Here is a 25,906-nt window from a genome sequence, read left to right on the forward strand (position 1 = left end):
TGTTCTCTTTTTAAGTTTTCTAAAGCAGTGATTCCAGAAGTTAGTGCTTTTTTCTAGACAGAGTGGAGAATTTTGTAAGAAAAGTATACAAACCAATACTCAAATTCTGACTCAATGTTCCTCACATTTAAATACATAACATAAAGTTTAACCAAAGGAGTCAGTTAACATCACCAGAAAGGTGAGAGAAATGCTGGGTTCAGTTTACCAACCCCATCCAGCTATGAGTTTAATAACTCAGCAGCGATTTTACAATCGTACTTAATTTAATAGGTAACAAGATTTTCTTCATTAAAAAAAAAGTATAGTTCCTTAGAACTGAATTTGCTATTAGTCTTAAAGAATCAAATTTGTTTTCCGGACTTTATGTGATATACAAACATACTGTGTAATTAAGATCAGGTTTGATATTAAATGGGAAGATATTTTGTACTAGAAAGTCTAGGTATTTTATAGATAGAAAAAATTATTTAGATCTATAGGCTTAAAATAAAAATATGGCCTAAAAATAAGACTTTAAAATCGTAAAATATATAACTCAAATTAATAATCCCTTGAAAAAAAGCTGATCTCATAATCAAAGACATAAATAGTAATTAATGGCGGGAAAAATCCAGTTTTCTAAAAAAAATTATGTTGCCACATTCTTAGCACAGTTTATTTTAAATACTGCTCACGTGATGTTGACTATGTTCAAAAGCTCTTTGATTCAAGATTCTGGGATCACTCGGGATATTAAAAAGGCCACATACATGTAACATAAAATCCTCATTAAAATGATAATCAGGGCCCCATGGCTCACAGGTTCAGATCCCTGCATAGGGATGGCCGGTTGGCTCACTTGAAGAGCGTGGTGCTGACAACACCAAGCTAAGGGTTAAGATCCCCTTACCAGTCATCTTGAAAAAAAAAGAAATGATAATCAGATCAGAACTTAGTGATTTTTTTAAAAAAATGCTGGTGTATGATTGTGTTCTAAGAAAATGCCAATATCAAACATACATTTAGGAATCTAAATTTTCTAAGATAATATGGAAAAATAAAATTTACATTCACACTTTTGTTTTCTATTATTAAAACAGGCCTTTTTAAAAAGAACTGTATCAATTTAATTGTATCTAAACGCTTTTGCCTTATCATCCTAAACTTTTGTGTGTAAGTGGATCTTAAAAGGAAATGTTGCTTATTGAGGCCATTTTGCATATACAAATTTTTCGTGGGAGGGCTGAGTGTAAAGAATATGATAGCAGGAAAAAGAAAAGTGGGTATACATACTCTTTCTCTTCTGCACCCCATCTACAAACATCGTCTTCCTGTTCACATTGGCAGAATAGCACAAGGCCATTACTATTTACTGAGACATTCCAAAAAGATATAGCAAAGTTTCTCTCTCCTGTAGCAGATATATTATCTGAGTAAAATTACCAATTAGAATAGAGCGTCATAAAAAAGCACCCTTGGAAAAAAAATTTTCTAAGTATAAAAGAAAATCTTAAGAACAAAGAAGGCCAGAAAAGGATGCTTTGGCAAATAATTAGCATTAAAAATTGATAAGGGAAAGGATTTGCTTTCTGGGCCATGGTTTATAACACCAGAAATACGTTTTCCTCTAGTGGATAGCAAGTATCTCACAAAACGTGGAAAGAACAGTATTAGCAGGAGACTTACTGATCCGATCAAGAAGGCTTTAAACGAAGACTCACAGTGGGAAAGAAAAATGTAAATCAATAAAATGGATCTTACGGAGGACAATAGGTTTAAAATAAAAATAAGATATAGTGAAAAAAATGTCTGGAAATTACTTTGTGAAAATCATGGCTAGGAATAATATAGTAATTAGGCTTAAGATATGCAGTATAGTAAATAAAACTAAAATAATAATATCAGATATGTTAAGCTCTTAAAATACACTCTTCTTTTTTTTCTTTCAATCCTCATACAACCGTGGCAGATGACTATAAGAATTGCCACAAATGTCTGTGCAAAGAGTGCCTGGCTTGTGGGACACGTGGGGGACATCTTCAATTCCATGCTCCAATTGCCTGACAGGTAGCATCATCTTGGATTTACAGGATAGGAACCCAGGTTTGCTATGTTCAGAAACATGCTCAGGGTTATATAACTAAAAAATTAGAAGGCTAATTGGCTAAACTTGGAAGCCAGGTTTGTCTACAATTCATTATTTTAACAAAACATAGTAAAGGGAAATTTATACACACACATATATATATAATTTATTCTAACAAAGCAGAGCAAGAGAAAATTATCCAACTAATTTGGTCAAAAAGAACAATGCAATGACTGGGAAATATGTGTCACTGCATATCAGGGAGATATTATACACCAGCTTTATAGTCAAAAAATATAAAGACAGAAATTTTAAAAAGATGTTTGTGTCAGGGAGGGAAATTCAAAAAAGAGAAATTATCATTGGAAAATAGCCTAACAAAAAATATTACACAAGATAGTTTGCTAGGAATGAGTACAAGATATAAACTGGAAAGAGGGGATTTAATTAATTGGATCCCTCCTGGGAGGAATTCTAACTCTGCTAAAATCTGTCTTCTATTTGGGGGTTGAGAGACTTCACTGGTTATTATTTTTCTGTTAAATTTGACTTACAGAGAATGTTTCTGACTTTCATATACAACAGAGACATTAGGTGGGAACAAAGTATTTGAGGCACTTTAGAGTAACGGAAGGAAATGAGGAGCAAAGTTGGGTAAATTCTGTAGACTTACAACAGGCAGCCCTGCAACTAGCAGTGGGAAGTTGCCCAGAGATTCTCAGAAAATCTAACTGATTAGACAACTCAGAAACTAAAGATACAATTCTGATTCTATCTTTGCAAATAAACCTATAGCCAGAACATAGCAAAAGACACCTAAAGAAAACAATTTAATTTTACAAATACCAATTTGGTTTTAGGTTCTTAGATTTAAAAAAAAAAAAAAACATGCCTGGTAAAAGATAACTGTAAATGACCAAACGAGATGTGGTAAGGAGTTAAAAAAAAAGAGTGCGAGATTTGTGAAGTCAAGAATGCTCTGAGATGCCTCAAATATGAAAGGTTTAAAAATATTAGCTGTCTTAAGAAAAGAAAAGAAAAAAAAAAAGAAAAGGATAAGCTGAGGGAAGAAGAACTGTTAATTTGTTTTGTTGTTATCTTCTCCATCAAGGAAGACGGTCAATAAGAACAAGTTGAACAAACAAGTTTGAGATGGATTTGAGATTGACTGAGATTTTCCTAGGGACCAATGTAAACGAAGGGTAATAGGAGAAACTTGCTGAATGGTCCACTGTATTTTGCTTTATCAATGACCTGTGAGCACTTAGATAAGTAAGCAGCAATTATCAAATGGCAGGATATTTTCACTAGAAAAGCTCTTTTACTTTTTTCAGATTATCAAACACACAGTTTAAGAATATTCAATTTACAGTGTTTCTTATTTGAATGATGCTATCTTACAAGGTCTCTTATTGTAACTTTATGAGCAAGATAGAAAAACCACAATTTTATGATAGAAGAGCTGAATGGATTGTTGGACGTTAATCAATCTTTCCCCAAGCAAACTTTGTCCTTTCTACTGTCGTAACTCAAAATGTTATCCTGCAATTTAATTAAGGCAGTGGAACACACACTTTGCAAATCTGTGAATAATACAAAATTTTAAGGATGAGATAATAGATTATGTGGCAATCAGATAAATATTCAAACATGTTTTATGCTGAAACAGTCACCCAGACAGTATGCGATCTGACAACACAATGTAAGGACTTATATTGACCATGTATACCAACAAAGGATGAGTTTAACAGGGGTTCATTTGTAAAACATATTATTTTTTCAGCGTAACACATAATCTTCAGCTACCTTAGGGAAATATCATACTTTATTATTTCTTCTCATTTTACTAAAGTATTTCTATTCTTCAGACATATTAAATTAACTTTTAAAACATTCTTGAACCCTTAGTGTAAAAATATGTAAGACTTTCAGCTTCTTAGAAAACAAGACAAATAATTATGCAGTATAGGTAAGAGGGAGCACATCCTAAATAAATTCCTTTCATGGTAATTATACCATGTAATTTCTGTAGCAGAGCTTGTGATAAATGTTTCCAGAAAGCTCAAAGGATATCACTTTAATGTGTCTGCTATCATACTGGAAAATGTGTAAATTAATTTCAAATATTTCAAAGTAATTCAGAACAGTTTGTGTAATATTATCTTTGATATAAAAAATATATTCTGGAATTCATGTAAAATGTTTAGAAAAATTACAGCAACAAGGTGTTCACAAAGGACCACAAGGAAAAAAAGATATGAATTAAATTTCTCACCTGCCTTATACCCAACCTGTATGCGACAATCCGATCCACTGCATCAGGATTCATTTGTGTCCACTGGAGACTGTAGGAATAAACACGGTGTCTGTTCTGCCACACAGGATTATAGGTATCGTAATAGAATTCTGGAGCATAGGCCTTTCCTAAAAACAGAAAGTGTGCTTAAATTTGAATGCTGACATATTATAGTTTAAACATGCATATTATTCTCTTTGGGCCTTTTATCACTTTCTACTGTATGTTTTATAAGTAATTCTTTTCTTGAAAAGTCATATTATTAAAATCCAATCAATTTTCTAGATAGGTTTTGAGAATAGATGCCAGATTTCCTTGTTGATTGGATGAGCAGCATGAGAAAAAGAGAATAATCAAGGATGACCATAGGCATACACGTAGAACTTAAATTTAAAGCCATGAGACTGATGAGCTTATTCAAGAGAGCTTGCATAAGCAAAGAAGAAGGTCTGAGCACGGGGGCGATCCAAGGTTAAGAGTTATGGGAAGTGACAAGAACCACACAAAGGCCTGAGATGAAACAAGTGAATAGGAGGAAAACCAAAAATGCACTATCCTATAGGTCAAAAGAAGTGTATCAGGAAGTGAGTGATCAATTATGCTGAAAAAAGTTTGTGAAAATGAAAATTTGTGTTTGTATTACCTGTGGTTTTGATCAATAAATTTGAACTTCAAATTTAAAACAATAAATTAATAACAAAAGAACTTCAGCCAATAAAAAAGCTTTCATTTGAGTTTTACGGAAGTGTGAAGTACATATAGTGTACAAACCATCTCAGTTTGCCGTGTGCAGATCACTGGGAAATATAGATACAACTTTCCAATATTCTGCAATACAGATTTTTAAGATTTATTTTATAATTTAATAATAATATTTAGTGAGTGCCTGTTAAATACCAAGTACTGTGCTAGGCATTAGGGATACACTGAATGAGGAGATGTAGACTCATTTTTTATGGAAATTGCTTACATTTTCTGAGACTTTTAAAATAGCTTTGCAATTCTTACTGGGTAAGTTGAAAAATTTTATTTTTATCATCACTCGTTAACACCTTTTCTTTTTTTAAAATTTGATTAAATATTAAATGTCCTACTGGGTTTTTTGCTATACACGGGAACTTCTCTTACCTCGGTTTGCATATTTCTTCATCATCACTTACTGTCATCTAAGGGTTGCAGAAGAGTTGATACAGAAAAATGTATAGCACACAATTAAAGGATAAATTTTGAACACTAAGAATGGAAATGACGGTCTCGATTATTCTGAAGAGTTTCACCAATGATGTCAGATACACTGTTTAATTTTTGACAGATTTACTAGTAAAATTTACTAGAAAAATTAAATATAGTGAATTAAATATCTGAACTCACATTTGGCAAAGTCCCCTAAATCAAAATTGTATGCATTTTAAAAAATGTTCTGTGAATATTTATTCAGTTGAATTGAAAAATGGGTTATCAAATGAAAGAAGTTTTTAGAAAAAAGCCACCATATTCATTTTAATTTCTTCTTTTACTTATTACTAAATAATACTACAAATTCATGTTCACATTTAAGAGCAAAATACAGATGAGAGGAAAACAATATACTGAATGAAGGAATCAATACTTAAAACATTCTTAACAACTCATATTTGAAACAGATTTCTCAAAATGGAATTGGGGAGGTGAATTTTGTAGTAGCTGAGACAAAGAGCTAAAAGTTTTGATTAAAATAAATAACAAACACCTACAAATGAAGTAATGAGAAGCTTAGTTGAATAATGTAAACCTCGAGTGTTTTATTTAGAGAGTAGTGTCTAGATTTAATAGGGGAGATGAGAGTCTTGTGTTGTTGTTGTTTTTTTTTATAGAGAATGGGGGTTGCTTTTGTTGTTTAACTGAGGAGGAAACACAAAGAATATTGATTCATTTCTAAGTAGCACTTCCTTAAAAAAAAGAAGGATACATTCAAAGAGGAGGAGAGGAAAGAGTCATAACTAGGGCCTATGTAGCATGGAAAAGAAAAGAAATCTCTCTCAAAAGCGGGTGAATAGAGTTTTCTAAGAGTTGAAAATCTATCACAGAGAAAGGAAATCAGACTAAATGTTAACAGATCTATGGAATAAAATGAATACCAGTGATTGGCTATTAAAAGGATGCATATTTTGACTTACAAATGTTCTATCAATGATCTCTGACTGAATATGGAATGGTCTACCTCAGTAGACTATGGATTTCCTTTCTCTAGAGGTATTAGTCAATAACTAAATAGCCATCTAGCAGGGCTGAGATGGGTATCTGCCTACAAGATGGCCACTAAAGTACCTTTCAGTCCTGAATCTGCAGGATGCTGTAAAACATTTGCCTACTTCAAATAAGATTTGATACCTTAACTAATTTTAGATCAAATATGGTTTAAATATGGAGGGACTGGCACTTCTAAATTATCTCATGACATTTTAAATGTATTCCCCTTGAAAGAGCATACACGTGTTGTAAAAAATTATGTTTCTCCTAATTTAGTATGCACAACTATGAGTTCATCTCTAAAACAAGTTCCAGGAATCCAGATATTTAACAAATACCACAGTTTATTCTGATGCAACAGACTGCAGACCATGCATTCTAGAATGCTTTAAAAAGGCTGAAATTTTTCTCCTGAAATTACCTCCACATCTGTACAACTAAAGACATCAAAACTAATTCTAAATCCACAAGAAAAATCTCTTTGGTCTTCTCCCTCTGCTGTGAGGCTGGCAGCAGCACACCTGATACAGCAGCCCCCATCTCTGATCAAGACAGAGAGGTCAGTCAATGGGCAAAGGAGGATAAAATGATGACAGAAAATCACATTCTGAGAATTTCAGAAAGTAGATATCCTAGCATAGCTGACTTTTTGTTGACTGCCAGTGGGGGTAATTGGCCACATGTCATAAATGCAAATTGCCATCATTCTAGGGAGATTATCAAAATTAATACTTTTAAGGTTATTGAAGCTGTTTGACCCTGAAATAAAAACAAAAAGCCTCATGACCTTGTGAATAATATGAATTTGTTTATTAAGATCCATTTTGAAGGTAATGAAAAAATTAAGCTTCAATCAAACCTTAATTTAAATATTCTTTGTGGATCAAACAGTGTAAAATTCTATAATTATCTTTATGTTTAATAACGTACTATTACAAAAGCTTTCCAGTGTATTCTAAAAATACTTTATTTTATCTGCATTGGTTGACTCATGGAACATTAGATTAAAAAATACTTTAGAGATTATTCCAATGTCTCCTACTATAGGTTAAAACACTTAGGGACGGAGTGGAGATGGTGATAACACATAGAAGATGATATAATAAATAATCAAATACCATAAGGCCCATTACAATTTTGACTTTGCTTCATAACTTTTAAAAACAAAATTAGAGCTGGCCAGTTAGCTCAGTTGGTTAGAACATAGCCTTACAACACCAAAATCAAGGGTTCTGATCTCCATATGGCCAGCCACTAAAACACACACACACACACACACAAAATTAGAGGAAGCTTTATTTTAGTTGAATAATTGTACTACCCTGAAGTTAAAAGTGAAAAACCTTTGAAAAAACCTCAAAAAGAAAAAAATGCTTACTGATTTCATTTAAGGAATGTATATTAAAATTTTTTAAAAATATGCAATTTTCTTCTCTGATTCAGAGCCAATCACAGTTAATGTTAATGTGCTTGCTTTTAAGAAGCACAGGGTAATACCAAGGAAATACCCTTATAATAATCTTAAACTCTGACAACAAAACGTGACGTCTGCTGGTTGAACAGTGAAAGAACTCGTGATTTCTTTTTTCTTTTTTTATACTTCCAGCATTTTTCTTCTTCTTCCAGAAAGCATACCGAGAAAATTTTCATACTCTTTTACATTTATTCTTATTTTATTTTTATACAATGTTGCTCCATTTTAAATCTTTTTAGATTAACTGACCTAGAAATACATTCATTATCTAAATTGAGAGATAATTTTTTAGATACGTTACATATGATTATATATAGATCTTAGAACTTTAAAATATCTTTAAAATATTTTTAAGAATATAAAATATATATAGAAAAAAGTGTGTTGCTCAAGATATTGCACAGAATTTATATAAAAGTACAAGTATTCTATTTTGCAAAAGCTTTTGAAAAATAATTGGAGATTTCAGAATATAATTTTACATATTAAATATAAACTAAAATAATCATCATTGTCATTAAAAACACTTGAAATGTGCTTGGCCATATTAATTGATTTTAGTAATGTCAATGCAGTCTTTGTAATAAAAAAAAGAGAGAGTGAGATAGAAGGTGTTCAGTTTCCCTGGGTTCAGGTTTCAGGACATGCCTCTGGGTTTCTAGCCACTCCCCCAGGTCTGAGGCCCCAACATCTAGGATCTCCCCTACAGGAATGTTACTATTCCAGTTACACCTATTTTCAGCACCAACATAGGGAAAATGCAACCACAAGGGGCTGGCTTATGCAAATCCAGTGGCTGGGCATGCTCAGTAAAGAGGGGTTATGTAACCCTGGTGGTTGAATGACCTTCCACTAGAGGTGCTAGAGAGCACAGAACATTTCTGAATATGCCTGGTGCATGTGACAGGACTTGACCAATGAACACCCTCCAGGATGAGACCAACTGAGCATGTGCAAGACTAATGTTAAATAAGTGAAAACCACCCCCTTAATTGAATATTCATTAGTTAGTGAAATTATAAAAACCAAATTCCCGCAGAAGGCAGTGTTCTTGTTCGTTTTCCTGGAGTGGAGGCAGCCCACACTTTGCTGGCTGAAGCAAAGTGTATTTGTATTGAACTTACTTTCAGCAAGCAGCTGCTCACTTTCTTGAGCCAGCCTGCATTTTGTACTGAACTTTTTAAGTGTGTATCTCTTGATTTTGTGTTAGACTTGGTGTGGGCCCTGCTCAGTCTCTGGAGCTATGCCATACTTCTTCTGTGGAACTTGTATTTCTTATCTGTTTTACTAAATTGTTCGCACTTTGTACTATGATTCTGCCCTTGAATTCTTTCTTGTGGCAGAGTCAAGAACCTGGTCAGAGGATGGGGTGAACTGAGGCTGACTACTGGGCCTCCTGGACCCTACCTTCAGCATCAAAAGTGTACGACAGTGGTCAAGACCATGTATGAAAGCAGTTCACATTTAGGAAAATAGGATGTAGGAAAATAAATTTAAACAAAATAGCTTAATTTGGTTTAGGAAAAGATTTATAGAACATGTTTTCATGTGTGAGGGATGTCTGTTAAGTTTTTACTTTTTAGAAGAGATATCAAGTAGCTAATACATGTCACTTTTCCAGGAGGTGCTGACAAAGTTCAAATAAAAAAAATCAGGTCCATTTTATCTCACACTGCATAATATAGAAAGAGAAAGCCACACGAAAAACTCTGATATATCTGTGGGTATAACAGAGTCACTAAAACAAAAACTAATCTGAAATTTTTAATAGAAACGCTAAACTAAATCATAACAAACATCTTTTTAGAGGTATATGTTAGCTTGTAAGCAAGAAAGGGAATTTTCCAGGGAGTGAAAAAACTAAAGACCAGACACTGAGTAAGAGTTTGGAAAGAAAATTAAAAAGTGTTTTTGGTCTTTGTATCCATGGGAGATAGATTTTCAGGTCCAAGGAGATAAGGTTAATGGACAAGTGCAAAATGAGAAGATGGAAATGAAGCCACCACATATTATCAAAATTCATAAAAAGCTATATACTCAGACAGAGGGTATTCTAGAAAAAAGTGCCTCTCATCAGTATAGGAAGATGACAAAAATGCTTACATTAACATAAAAGAAAAATCCTTGGCTAGTGATACCGCTGGAGTGCTTGAGAAGAGCCAGTGACTAACTGGTTTTGAAAGACACACTGTCAAGTTACAGTGCAGAGAATTCCTCCAAATCAACTTCCTCCGAATCCCAATGGGTATAAATTGAAAACCCATCATTACAAACACACAAGAAAATGCTCCACTGTGAGTGACTAAGAAGGATTAAACTTCAGATAATCGAATATGAAACAGAATTTTTAAATAAGTATGGTTAACACAGTTGAAGTCATACAATAGAGAATTGTAAACAAACACCATGGAACCTTCTATGAAATAATAATTAATACTCTCTATTGGGACTGATAATAAGCCTCAAAGGGTGAATGATATTTCTATTGATATTAAAGGAGGAGAAATTCCCCAGACAGACAAGTGTAGTTAATGGAAGAATTAAGAAGAGAACAAATAAAGCATGACCTTAAGTGGAGAAAAATGAACATGTTATAGAAATTATTTTAAAAACTACAATGTGATGTAGTATGGTTTTAACATTCCGTGCCCACCTTTCCTACCAAATTATGCACTTCTGAAGAACAGGGCTGGTATCATCAGCCCTTACTACAATGGCTGACAAGATGTCTGTGCTCGAATAAAACAGGAACAGGTCAACGCTAATTTGTGAAGCATCTTGCTTGATACAATAATGTGTTGAATATTTACCCTATAGTTCAGTTATTTTGAAATTATTTTTACCAGTGCTTACTTAAGTGGGAGAAAAAAAATTTATAGTAGATCCACTGATTTTCATTTCCCAGTGTGAAAAGAACTCAGTGATAACAAAGAATTGAACGGGAACTAAAATAAAAACCAAAATGGTTGTAAAAAAAAGAATTTCACAAAAACACAGTTGCAAAGTATAGAAAATGACAAAATCTTATTTAGAGCTTCTCAAATGTGTATTGATTAATACAAGAGAAGCTACTAAAGATTATGGCAAACTAAAGACAAACACTAATAATACACTGATTTTTTTTTTAAGTCTTCTAGGAATCACATATGAACCACAGCTCTCTGCCTGTACACATTTTTAGTAGAAGGTAACCAATAGAGTCAAATGATTTTGGAGTCAGAGTCATACTGCATTTAGATACATAGATTGGCTACTATACATAGACAGTCTTCACAACTGTAAGTCAATGACAACATCTCTGTTAAAGATTGCTTAGAGTTAATTTTAAAAACAAATGCAAAATGTGTGTAACTATTTATAACCCAGCTAAATCACTTAGGTGAAGTGCCTTTGTGCTTGAGACAGAGAAGTGTTTATCCATATTGTGTCTTCCCATTTAGAGACAGCCACTGTATTTTCAAATGACCAATCATTGTCAACGACATGATTTTTTAAATTGCAACAAAACTGGTTGTATTCATCCCTTACATGAATTCATTTTCTTCTGCTGGAGTAATTGCTGGGCATATGACACTAAGGCAGGCTGCCTAGTGACCATACTTTAGCACTAAAGAGCTTTTTTTTTAGGATTTACAGTCCTGAGGAGCAGGTTTATTGCTTGGTTAAATAATAAAACTATTGATAATATTGTCAGTCTTTACAAATCACAGGGATTTCTATATAATGCCTTTAAATCTGCTCAGGCTTAAGGTATAGTTGCTTTGGTTACAACATTATGGTTTATTTTGTAGGTTATGCCTATGCAAAACTAAACTGCTAAAGAAACAGGTTTCTCACTCTCCAAAAATGATTTAATTTAAAATATTCTATATCAAGTTAGTGCTCCTATTTTCTATCTGGAAAAAAAATATAACAAATTTAGCATCATTTAAAAAACATTGTCACTAGAACAATACTTTCAACAAATATACGAATTTACTTTAGGAACTGATAAATTCCTAATAATATGCCTAAGGCATTTTTATGAAGAAAATAAACCTGTGGAAACTGAGAGCAAGCTGTATGGGATTTCTGGCTAAATTCATTGTAAAGGGAAATCTTCGCCACTCATCTTTGCCTCTTTCCTCCCCTGCATTTGCGATTCATCTTTTAGATAGTCTTTTGTTTGTGACCATTACAGTCTGTTCTAATAACATCTAATTTCACTCATTATTTCACACCAACAAAAGCATTATCGCTCAGTATTTGTTGAATAAATCAATCAGCGAACTTTTCTACCTGATTGCATTTCTCTTCCCACATTCCAGTGACTCAGCATGCCAGTGACTGAAAGCTTCTGAAACTCCAGTTTATCCTCACAGACCTTGATCCCATAAACCAAAACGCTTTGCTTGTGCAACTCCTCTCTGCTTTTTAATTCTTATCCATCTTTTGATACCTTAATCCTGATTATCCTTCCTTCCTTTAGTTACTCTTTCTTCTATGATAATTTTTTATACTATTATACTTAACATTTAATTAGGAAAATACATTGTAATGTCATATTAATATACAAAAATTTCTGAAAATATTTTCTGTAAAATCATTTTTATTTCTTATTGAGGCCCTTGCTCATATTTAGACATAATTGGGGCCAGTAAAGAGTACTGAACAATGCAAAGCAACTACATACAACCTGTTGTTTCAGAATAATCCTAATGTCTCAATCCTCACCTGCATTAAAGATTTAAAAAAAAAGAAAGAAAATTATGGTATAATAGATAAGGTCTCTAAATAAAACCTCTGTTTTATTTAATTATAGCCATTAAATAGTGTAATGCTACTGACCGAGAGTAACCTTCCTAAGGCATGCCTGTGTGTTTAATAATGTTAGTTCATCATTGAAACATTTAGGACAATTTTTGCACAGAGAAAATAAAATGAGATCATCAGTATAAAAGTAATATAACACTTATGTGTTCTTATTTCTGATTGTAGTTAAGGCATTATTTAGAGAGCTTTCATAAGGTTATATTAGCATACACACTAGGAAGAAAAAATTTTAAAAGCAACTTCATTGCTTTCTTCCTCCTCGAGGAGGCTTTAGGTGATCTGGACATCAAGCAGACCATCTTCTAAACCAGGCCTCAGCAAACTTTTTCTGGGTGGGGTCAGATGGTAATTATTTTAGACTTTAAATCATGAGTTACAAGATATCTGACACAGCCATTCAACTATACCATTTTAGAGAGAAAGCAGCACTAGATAATACTGAATGGACACAGTCTGTGTTCCAATAAAATTTTATGGACACAAATGTGAATTTCATGTTTCACATGTCCTGAATTATTCTTCTTTTGAATTTTTCCCAACCATTAAAAACGTAAAAATCATTCTTAGCTCACAGGCTATACAAAAACAGTTGGTGGACTGGACAAATCCATGAGCCAAAGCTCATAGGCCATAGTTCGCTAAGCTCTGTATTAAATAATTTGGGGATGTTAGGATTCACAAAGTATTAAGTTACTAAATTGCCAAGTTCTTATCTAAGAATTCAGGATATACTAAGTTTGTATCTAAAATAATGTCTTTATTAGGCTCTCCCTGTCTGCTAAATTGCTTATTTTAAAGAAATATGCAACTTACGTATTTGTTAACTACAGTTGTAATAAAGAATGAAAGTTAACCACATAGAATTTCTAATTTTGTGCCTAGCAAAATACAAATTTTGGACTCCAAACCCATATTCCCTGGGCTATTTGAACCCTAGATGAATTTACCACTCATGTTATGTCAAACCCCTCAAAATAGAAAAGGAATACGCGGAAGCTCTATCCAATGGATTTGGGACCTCTTAGATATGAACACTGGGCCAATGGCAGTTTTTTACTTATGTATTTTGCTAATTTATTACTAAAGATGAAGGTTATGAAAGACCTGTGTGAGCTTGTTTTGACAATACAGTCTTTTTTGGTAGGGCAAACATCTAATTAAATTAGACAGTGTCTGAGAATATATATATATATATATATATATATATATATATATATATATGCCCTTTTTAATCATCTAGTTGATTTGATAATTAAGTGAATAAAATGAAAGCATGCTTCAAGAGTCTTTTTAACTTTTAACTAATACATATTTTAAATAATGTAAATATATAAACAACATTTGACCTGATACATGCTTAAGACACACACAGTTTTATAAATGCATGTATACCATGATGATATAATTTGAGAGGGTGATATAATACAAGCATAAATGCAAAATTCATCTAGCCCTGCAATGAGCTGACAGGTTATTTATGTTCCTATTTTTACGAATTTCAGAATTGACAATGTCATTTCAATTCTAAATATTTACTTACAGCTGAAGAACTATTCCTTTCATGAGTATTCAACACCCAAGGAAGAAAAAAATGATGCAAAAAATGAAAAGACTGAGTTCAATATTTCTTATATTCAATAGCCAGACACTGGCAAAAGACTTTGATAAATTTTACCTGAATTTATTTTGTTTCCCACAGACATTTGATTAAAACTAAGTACCAATTGCAGTTTGCAGATGTAGTAGAAGCAATACTTTTTAAAAGTTCCCTAAAACAAATTGAAATGGATTTAAGATGTCATCAGTGTATTTTCAAAAAAAAAAAGGTCAATTACTCTCATATCCTTTTTGGTATTCTACACATTATTCTCTGATATACCAATATCAGTAAACAAACAAACATTAGTAGATTAATAAACATAATATTTAGAATAGAGATATCATGAATGTTTTCAAAATTTTGTAAATATGAAAACCTTTAGAAGAAAATTTCAATTAAAATAAGCACTCATTCCACTTGATTAATTTTATATTAGAACTTATTTAATGACAAATAACAACTAAGATTCAAGATTCTATCTCTCATACATACTTGAAATTGAAGAGAGTTAATCTCACTGTGTTTTAACTAACTGCTCTGGTATATCCTTTCTTTCTTCTGAATGATTCATAAAAACCCTATTTTTACATCTTGCTTTTTTCGATAAGGTGATTACTGTAATACGCTATATTATCTTCACTGCCCCCATCATATTTTATTGCCCTTTATATAGTTAATTGTTTAAATTAATTTTTTTAAAAGACAAAGATGGAAGATACCTCTTCTTTTATAGATTGTCCCATCAGTTGAAATCTGGAAAAATTAATTGAACTCAAAAGAAATCTCTGTTAAAAATTTTCATTGAAATAGTCATTTGCATCTGGTCTTTTGGTGGGAAAGGGAGAGTAATTCAGGCACTTACTGCTTACATAGTTGTCATCACATGTACATTAACTGAAATTTGGTTAATTGGAAAATCATTTTTAAATGTGTTATTATTGGTGAAAATATCTCCCCAGAACAGAGAATTAAAATATGTACGACCAATTTCCAATTTCGTAGGAACTTGGAAGACTGTTTCGTTATTTCTATTTGTAATGTAGAAAAAAAAATTTATCCCAATTTTTTTCAGTTTAACTTTTTTTTAGGGTAAATGAGATAGTGTTGTCACTTTAACTGTAGTCATATTAATGAAAGTCTTTACAAAAATTTCCATTAAATTTTTATTTAAATAAATAAATATTGTTGGTATAATCAATAGATTATTAAAGAATACTACTGGAATAACAAAACTGATAGAGAGCAAAATAGAATAACGTGTGTATACATAACCCAGAAGTTGACAAATCTCAATTATTAAATAAAAAGCTTTCTTACTTGCCACTTTGTGACCCACATAGGTTCAAAGTTGATTAGGATTATTAACACAATTTTCAAAGATGCATTGGGAGAAAATGTCACATAGCAGAATCCTTATGTTATGCTCATAAGATAGTATCGTGTAGTTCACATCCTTTATTAAAATGTATTGGCATAAAGCATGATAGGTATTAAGTGAAATTATGGAGACACCAATTTTTTTCCTATTTAAAAAAATTGAAAGAAGGTACTTAGATTTGTATTAACTTATAACTTACTTTTTTTTATAATTTGCTTCAATAGTTTGTTTACATAAAAATAATATCCCATTATATAACCCAATGTTCCTTTACAGATTTGTTTAAATGATTAGATATTTATAGGAAATATGTTTATAGAAATATCTACTTGAGAAATTGTTTAACTATAATGTATTCAAATTGTCTAAATTTAAAAATCCTTTTTACTTTAATATTTGAAAGGTAGAACGAACACAGATCCAATTTTATAAACTCTCCTAAAATCATCTTCCTGTATTAATACTTTAGCCTTTTCCTTAATCTCTAGGAAGGCAGAAATCATTAAATACAGCCCAAGAAGATGGTCTCCAGGCCTGTAGCTAAAAGGCAGAAACTAAAAACATGATGATCAGATCCAGAGACTATAATTCACCGTGAATTCTGCCATTGGTTATTAGGAGAGAAGTCACTTAGACTGAAATAGGCAGGCAAGTAAGCAGGATTTTCAGAAGTAGTATGGTTAGTAATTACTTCAGTCTTACAAAAAAGGGTCTGTTTTACCACACCATTAAATGTTCACACCAGAAATAATACATGTAAGTTGGAAAATAATGTGATTATGTTTTCCACTGTGAGATTTCTCCCCAGTTTAAAACACTTTTCAGAAAAGTCCATGATGGCATTTACTGTATGGGCTGGCCAGTTAGCTCAGCTGGTTAGAGCAAGGTCAAGGGTCCAGATCCCCTTACTGGCCAGACACCATCAAAATAAAAATCAAGATTCCTTATTCATACCATAGGTAATAAATACAGTGTAATTAATATAACAACAATAATAATTGATTCATTTCATTACTGGTAAGGACTCTTAATTAGGTTTTCTGGTTTGCAAAAATGACAATTATTCTATGAAGTTGGCTAGGGTAACAAAGTATCTCTGTATATCCAAATGGATCCAAATATACAGAGTATTCTTTTTTAAATTATTTAATTAGTTTGTATAAAATACCTATTAAAACTGTGCAAATAGTAATTGTTCAATAAATATTAATCTCCCACTCTTTCCCTCCTTCAAACAAAAAAAAAAAAAAGAAAAGAAAAAGTAAAGAAAGTAAAATAAAACACTCTAGGAAGATTTTCAAAAGTTAGATTGTTAATTGTTAACAAGCACAGGAACTTGAAGCAATTTTAAAACTAAACTAGACAAATTTAAATGAATTCCCATTTATTTTCTTTAAACTTTAATGAAGAAATATTTCAACACAATTAAGTCACCTTTGATCCCTTTTTTGGCATTGTTCTTAAAAACAAAATATTTATACAAATCATTTATTGGTTTGCACATCAAATATGTGTATGAATTTGTCTTGAGCAACATAAAATGTAAAATAAATACATGCATTTACCAGAAAATATCATTTCAACTTAAATAAATAACACTTTTACTCTAAAACTCTGAACATACTTTACAAAAAGTGATGCAAAATATAAGTAATATAGGTATTTTTTTCCAAAATAAGCTTAGAGGCTGGCCGGTTAGCTCAGTTGGTTAGAGCACGGTATTGTTAACACCAAGGTCAAAGTTTTGGATCCCCATACCGGCCAGCTGTCAAATAAATAAATAAATATATAAGCTTAGTATAGGATCTGGTCCAAAAATTGGAAAAGATTATTTGGATTTGATGAAACAATTAGCTTTCACATTTGGCATGAAAATAAGAAATCCTCTGGAAATTAAAGAAAGTTTGGAAATAAAAAATATAATTCCATTGATATTTTACTTGGAAATATCTAAGTAAATGTTATGTGTATTAAAACCACGTTTTAAAGAAAAATAATCTCAAGAGCTTCTCTGGGAATTGGTGAAGGAGAGAGTGAGGAAGTAGAAAAGGCAGCTCTTTAATTCTATACTTCAATTGAAGTATAGATCCTTTTGTTTGTATACCATAGAACCTGCCCAGGGGCATTCATACACTACTACTCGACTATGTATCTGAGACACATGCCAGAATTACATGTTTGTGGTTTCTATTTAAAAATTATTCTTTTATAATTTACCACTACAAACATGGGCACATGGAGCAAGAAAAACCTTGAGAGATGAAAATAATATCTCAAATTTACACAAGAATTTACAGTTCACAAAGAACTTTGACAAATATTAGCTTATTTTAGTCTTCACAGCGATGAGGAAGGGCAAATATGCAGAGGGATATTACCTGGCTTGAATTGCAAATCGTAAAAGTTAATAAGAGCATCGTAATTACTGAACTGACACAGACGTCTGTCCTTGTCTGGTCTACAGATCATCCCTCAAAGAGAGGCAAATGGATATTTTGTCAGAAGGAAGAGAGGTTACACAATGCATCTAAACATACAAAGAAAGTTAGCATGCAAACTGAGAGGCTCTGATTCCTACCTCCCTTAATGTGTATTATATTAGGAATGTTAAATGTTTTATAGGATAAAGCAAAATTATGAGAAATCTCTCCTTATGGAAATACCACAGCAAATATTCCCTTAGGCAGAGAGAACACAAACCTATTTTTGCTTCATTTTACATCTTCAAAAAACATTTCATTAGTACACGGTGCGTGTCAATGGTCATTCCCATTTGCTTGTCAGTGGGTGAGGAAAGCACAAGGTCCGAGTAGCTATCTGGCATGCTGCATTTGGCCAAGTCACAATGATAGCTCTAGGTCAATTCTGAGCTTCTCTTTTGGTTTCATGTAAAGCTCTACAGACTCTCCCTTCAGGAGTTATGCTACTTCCCTCATATATCACAACTGTGTTTGCTGCTCAGCCAATTCTAGAATGGGTATGAGTGTGGTGGCATGGAGAGCAGAGACATAATTGAGATTGCAAAAGATATTCTACAGGTGCCGTTAAATTTCATAAGACAGAAGCAGAAGTGGAAGCAGAAAATGATTAAAAGTACATGGTATCCTTGTCTTGGCTGGTGAGCTCAGTTGGTTAGAACGCAGTGCTGATGATACCAAGGTCAAGGTTTGAATCCCCCACCGGCCAGCCACCAAAAAAAAAAAATGTACATGGTATCCAATTCCTGAGATTAGCACAAATTTCCCATTCTGTAGTAATAGTGAACACACTCTTGTTCTCTAAACAATCCTGAATCTTCCGGCTCACCCTATAAATCCCACATCTAAGAAATATTGTTGTGGGGGGTGACCGCCACTTTGCCCCCAGCAGGAGAGGCTGCCTCATTTACAGGCAACAGCTTTGAAGTGTGGAGCAGGAAAAGAACTGTTTCTTAGCTGCAAAAGCGAGTCTCGAAACAGGGAACACGGCGCCAGGGCTGCTGTGGATGCAGCCAGGATCCCGGAGGCCGGGGCCGCGCTGAAGGCAGCCAGCTGCTCTATTCAGGATTCGAGGTTTCAGGCCGGCATTAAAGAAGATTCCTGGGAGCGCCCGAGCCGCGCCGCGACTGAACAGCCCGAGGCGGCAGCGGCCGAGAACACGGAAGGCGACAAACCAGAGACAGAGAGCGAGCACCCGACCTGGCACAACCCTGTGAGTGACCCTTGGCCCAATTCTGTTTGGGGGGCGGATGCCCACCCGGCTCCTGCCTGCACCACCAGGCCACTCACCACCCCAGTGCTGCCTCCATTTTCCCAGGTGCGGGCAGCTCTGCCCAGCTCGGCCATCACTGAGCCCTACCACTTGCTTGGCCTGGCGCGGGGCTTTCTGGAGCCTGCGGGCCGGCCTCCTCTCCCACTCCCTCCCTGGTTCTCTGGCAGGGCTGGTGGCGTGGGGCGTCCCCGGCCAGTGTTGGGAGGGCAAGGAAGTACGGGCGGGCCGACTGTCACTCCACCACACCCTGGACTCCGGCCCCCAGTAAACTTCCTGTTACTGGGAGGCAGATACCATCTCTGTGGCCACCAGTTTGGAAAAAAGCCTAACGAATTTCTGGTTGGGAATAGTGTGGTAGGAGAGTTCCCAGGTCCGCTTGAACCTGCCGGAGAGCAGGCTGCAGGCGGGCGCTAGACTCGGTTTATACCAGGGGGATACAAAGGTGAACAAGACCCGAGAAAGATCTACACAGTGCTACAAAGGCACCCAGAGACACCGGTCGTCTGTGCCTAGCAGAAACCTGGTAGACTTCCTGGGCGAGGTGGTGCCAAGCAGTGTCTTGAAGGCCCAGCTGATAGACGAGGGGTGCAGAAGACAGCCCCAGCCCAGCACAGTGCCCACAGAGGGCGGAGACGTGCGGCCAGGGAGGCGGAGACTCGACAGAAACCACACACCAGGTGGGGTCGCCACTGCACGATCTAACAGCCTGGGCCAGAGCACACGGAACGGGGAGAAGTCCTGCACAGGAAGTGAAAGCTCAACAGAGATCACACACTGTATGGTACGTGATCCACCAGCCCAGCAGAGTCCAAGCTGACCAGAAAGGTGGCTCCCCGGAGAAGCCCAAGACCCGAGGCAACCACACACCCAAGGCACTAGAGGCCAACTGAGCAGTCACGGAGGGAGCCATACGAAATTGGCAACCACAGCAACATCCTAGTTAGTCATTAGTCTCAAACCGGTGGACTGTGAAACCCCCTGCCACAATGAATAAACACCAAAGGAAAGATACCAGAAATACAAAAAATCAAGAAAGTACACCACCAAAAGTTAATAAATCTCAAACTCTAGATCCTATAGAACATGAAGCCCTTGAAATAACTGACAAGGAATTTCGAGTGATAATTCTAAGGAAACTGAATGAGATACAAGAAAACTCAGCTAGACATCATGATGAAATGAGGAAAAGTATACAGGATCTGAAAGAGGAAATGTACAAGGAAATCAATGTCCTGAAAAAAAATGTAGCAGAACTTGCTGAACTTAAGAAGTTATTCAGCAAAATAAAAAACACAACGGAGAGTTTAACCAGCAGGCTTGTCGAAGGTGAAGAGAGAACCTCTGAACTTGAAGATGGGCTGTTTGAAATAACACAAGCAGACAAAAAGAAAGAAAAAAGAATCAAGGACATGGAAGAAAATCTGAGAGAGATATCAGACAACCTCAAGCGCTCAAATATCCGAGTCATGGGTATTCCAGAAGGGGAGTGAAATGGAGATTCCATTGAAAACATATTCAACAAAATAGTGGCAGAAAACTTCCCAGGTATAGGAAAAATCACAGATCTTCAGATCCAGGAAGCTCAACGATATCCAAACATATTCAACCCAAAAAGGCCTTCTCCAAGTTATGTCATAGTCAAATTGGCAAAACTCAGAGACAAAGAGAGAATCTTAAAAGCTGCAAGAGAGAAGCATCAAATCACCTATAAGGGAGCCCCAATCAGGTTAACATCAGACTTTTCATCACAAACCCTAAAAGCTAGAAAGGAATGGGATGATATTTTCAAAATACTAAAAGACAAAGATTGCCAGCCAAGAATACTCTACCCTGCAAGGCTATCCTTCCGAAATGAGGGGCAAATAGTATATTTCTCAGACAAACAAAAACTGCGGAAGTTCACTACCACACGACCACCCTTACAAGAAATCCTCAAGGGAGTACTGGGTTTGGTTCCTGAAAAATAACTACCACTGCCATAAAACCCAAGAAAAATCTAAACCCGCTAGTATAATAAAAATGGCATTCATGAAGAGAAAACAAGCTAACAAAAACACTATCTACAACCTAAGGAACCAACAAACACAGAACACAAACAGTAAATCAGAAAGCAAGGAACAAAAGACACCTAAGACAACCAAACAACCAATAAAATGCTACGAATAAATCAACACCTTTCAATAACAAATCTTAATGTAAAAGGCTTAAATTCCCCAATTAAAAGACACAGACTGGCTGACTGGATCAAAAAGCAGGACCCAACTATATGCTGCCTACAAGAGACCCACCTCACCCATAAAGATTCACACAGACTAAGAGTGAAAGGATGGAAAAAGATTTACCATGCAAACAGAAAAGAAAAACGAGCTGGAGTAGCTATTCTTATATCTGACAAAATAGACTTTAAACTAAAAACCATAAAAAGAGACAATGAGGGACACTACTTAAGGATAAAAGGACTGATCCATCAAGAAGACATAACAATCATAAATATGTACGCACCCAATGTTGGAGCAGCCAGATTTATAAAACAAACGCTATTAGACCTAAAGAAGGAAATAGACACTAATACCATAATAGCAGGGGACCTGAACACCCCACTGTCAATATTAGACAGATCATCTAGGCAAAGAATCAGTAGAGAAACACAAGATCTAAACAAGACTCTAGACCAATTGGAATTGGCAGATATCTACAGAACATTCCACCCAACCATCTCAGATTATTCATTCTTCTCATCAGCACATGGATCATTCTCCAGGATAGATCACATATTAGGTCACAAATCAAGTCTCAACAAATTCAAAAAAATTGGAATTATCCCATGTATCTTCTCAGACCACAATGGATTAAAACTAGAAATTAATAACAAACGAAACTCTGGAAACTATACAAACACATGGAAATTAAACAGCATTCTACTTAATGACATATGGGTCCAAGAAGAAATCAAGCAGGAAATAAAAAAGTTTATTGAAACTAATGAAAACAATGATACATCATACAAAACCTGTGGGATACTGCAAAAGCAGTATTGAGGGGAAAATTTATTGCATTAAGTGCTCACTTCAGAAGAATAGAAAGATGGCAAGTGAACAACCTAACACTTCACCTTAAAGAACTAGAAAAACAAGAACAATCCAAACGTAAAGTTAGCAGATGGAAAGAAATCATTAAGATCAGAGCAGAACTGAATGAAATTGAAAACCAAAAAACAATTCAAAAGATCAACGAATCAAAAAGTTGGTTTTTTGAAAAGATAAATAAAATTGACAAACCATTAGCATGGCTAACAAAAAGAAGAAGAGAGAAGACTCAAATAACAAAAATTAGAAATGAAAAAGGCGATATTACAACTAATTCATCTGAAATACAAGGAATCATTCGAGACTACTATAAACAACTATACGCCAACAAATTTGAAAATCTGGAGGAAATGGATAAATTTCTGGACACACACAAGCTCCCAAAACTGAACCGTGAAGACGTAGAAAATTTGAACAGACCAATAACAATAAAGGAGATTGAAGCTGTTATCACAAGGCTCCCAACAAAGAAAAGCCCAGGACCAGATGGATTCACAGCAGAATTTTACTGAACATTCAAAGAGGAATTGACACCGATTCTTTACAAACTATTCCAAAAGATTGAAACGGACCCAAATCTCCCAAACTCATTCTATGAAGCAAACATCATCCTGATACCAAAACCAGGTAAAGATATAACCAAAAAAGAAAACTACAGGCCGATATCCTTGATGAATATAGATGCAAAAATCCTCACTAAAATACTAGCAAACAGAATACAGCAACACATACAAAAAATTATTCATCACGATCAAGTGGGATTCATCCCAGGGATGCAAGGTTGGTTCAACATACGCAAATCAATAAATGTTGTACACCATATTAATAAACTCAAACACAAGGACCATATGATCATCTCTATAGATGCTGAAAAAGCATTTGATAAAGTTCAGCACTCATTCATGACAAAGACCCTCTATAAGTTAGGTATAGAGGGAAAGTATCTCAACATAATTAAAGCCATATATGCCAAACCCACTGCCAATATCATCCTGAATGGGGAAAAGCTGAAAGCTTTTCCTTTAAGAACAGGAACTAGACAAGGATGCCCACTCTCACCACTCCTATTCAACATATTGTTGGAAGTACTAGCCAGAGCAATCAGAGAAGAGAAGGAAATAAAGGGCATCCAGATTGGAAAAGATGAAGTCAAACTGTCCCTGTTTGCAGATGACATGATCCTATATATCGAACAGCCTAAAACCTCTACAAAAAAACTGCTGGAATTGATAAATGATTTCAGCACAGTAGCAGGATACAAAATCAACACACAAAAATCAGTAGCATTTCTTTTCTCCAATAGTGAACATGCAGAACGAGAAATCAAGAAAACCTGCCCATTTACAATAGCCACCAAAAAAATAAAATACTTAGGAATTGAGTTAACCAAGGACGTAAAAAATCTCTATAATGAGAACTACAAACCACTGCTGAGAGAAATTAGAGAGGATACAAGAAGATGGAAAGATATTCCATGCTCTTGGATTGGAAGAATCAACATAGTGAAAATGTCCATACTACCCAAAGTGATATACAAATTCAATGCAATCCCCATCAAAATTCCAAATACATTTTTCTCAGAAATGGAAAAAACTATTCAGACATTTATATGGAACAATAAAAGACCATGCATAGCCAAAGCAATGCTCAGCAAAAAAATAAAGCTGGAGGCATAACACTACCTGACTTTAAGCTATACTACAAAGCTATAATAACCAAAACAGTATGGTACTGGCATAAAAACAGACACACTGACCAATGGAATAGAATGGAGAATCCAGAAATCAACCCACACACTTACTGCCATCTGATCTTTGACAAGGGCACCAAGCCTATTCACTGGGGAAGGGACTGCCTCTTCAGCAAATGGTGCTGGGATAACTGGATATCCATATGCAGGAGAATGAAACTAGATCCATACCTCTCACCGTATACTAAAATCAACTCAAAATGGATTAAGGATTTAAATATACACCCTGAAACAATAAAACTTCTTAAAGAAAACATAGGAGAAACACTTCAGGAAATAGGACTGGGCACAAACTTCATGAATACGCCCCCAAAAGCACGGGCAACCAAAGGAAAAATAAACAAATGGGATTATATCAAACTAAAAAGCTTCTGCACAGCAAAAGAAACAATTAAAAGAGTTAAAAGACAACCAACAGAGTGGGAGAAAATATTTGCAAAAGATACATCTGACAAAGGATTAACATCCAGAATATATAAGGAACTCAAACAACTTGACAAGAAGAAAACAAGCAACCCAATTAAAAAATGGGCAAAAGAGCTAAGTAGGCATTTCTCTAAGGAAGATATACAAATGGCCAACAGACATATGAAAAAATGCTCAACATCACTCAGCATCCGGGAAATGCAAATCAAAACCACATTGAGATACCATCTAACCCCAGTTAGGATGGCTAAAATCCAAAAGACTATGAACGATAAATGCTGGCGAGGCTGCGGAGAAAAAGGAACTCTCATACATTGTTGGTGGGACTGCAAAATGGTGCAGCCTCTATGGAAAATGGTATGGAGGTTCCTCAAACAATTGCAGATAGATCTACCATACGACCCAGCCATCCCACTGTTGGGAATATACCCAGAGGAATGGAAATCATCAAGTCGAAGGTATACCTGTTTCCCAATGTTTATCGCAGCACTCTTTACAATAGCCAAGAGTTGGAACCAGCCTAAATGCCCATCATCAGATGAGTGGATACGGAAAATGTGGTACATCTACATAATGGAATACTACCTACTCAGCTATAAAAACGAATGAAATACTGCCATTTGCAACAACATGGATGGACCTTGAGAGAATTATATTAAGTGAAACAAGTCAGGCACAGAAATACCACATGTTCTCACTTATGGGTGGGAGCTAAAAATTAATATATAAATTCACACACACACACACACACACACACAAAAAAAAAAAACCGGGGGGGGGGGGGAAGAAGATATAACAACCACAATTATTTCAAGTTGATACGACAAGCAAACAGAAAGGACATTGTTGGGAGGGAGGGGGGGAGGGAGAAGGGAGGGAGGTTTTGGTGATGGGGAGCAATAATCAGCTACAATGTATATCGACAAAATAAAATTAAAAATAAATAAATAAATATTGTTTGATTCTCTGCTGAAGAATCAAATCACTGACATATCTAGCAACCATTTAAAAACTGAGTTGCGAATTCTTACATGGTC

At 34.8% G+C, this 25,906-nt stretch overlaps 1 protein-coding gene across 1 annotated transcript in view; it reads right to left on the reverse strand.

Moving 5' to 3' along the window:
* MDGA2 (MAM domain containing glycosylphosphatidylinositol anchor 2) overlaps window positions 1-25,906 on the reverse strand; it is an 800,938-nt gene that overhangs the window by 58,980 nt on the left and 716,052 nt on the right. Inside the window, exon 10 of the mRNA XM_063091085.1 lies at window positions 4,344-4,492. Coding sequence (XP_062947155.1) covers window positions 4,344-4,492 — 149 coding nt within the window. The remainder of the gene's footprint in view (window positions 1-4,343; window positions 4,493-25,906) is intronic.

The sequence above is a fragment of the Cynocephalus volans genome, chromosome 3, assembly GCF_027409185.1.
Source record: "Cynocephalus volans isolate mCynVol1 chromosome 3, mCynVol1.pri, whole genome shotgun sequence".
NCBI lineage: Eukaryota > Metazoa > Chordata > Mammalia > Dermoptera > Cynocephalidae > Cynocephalus > Cynocephalus volans.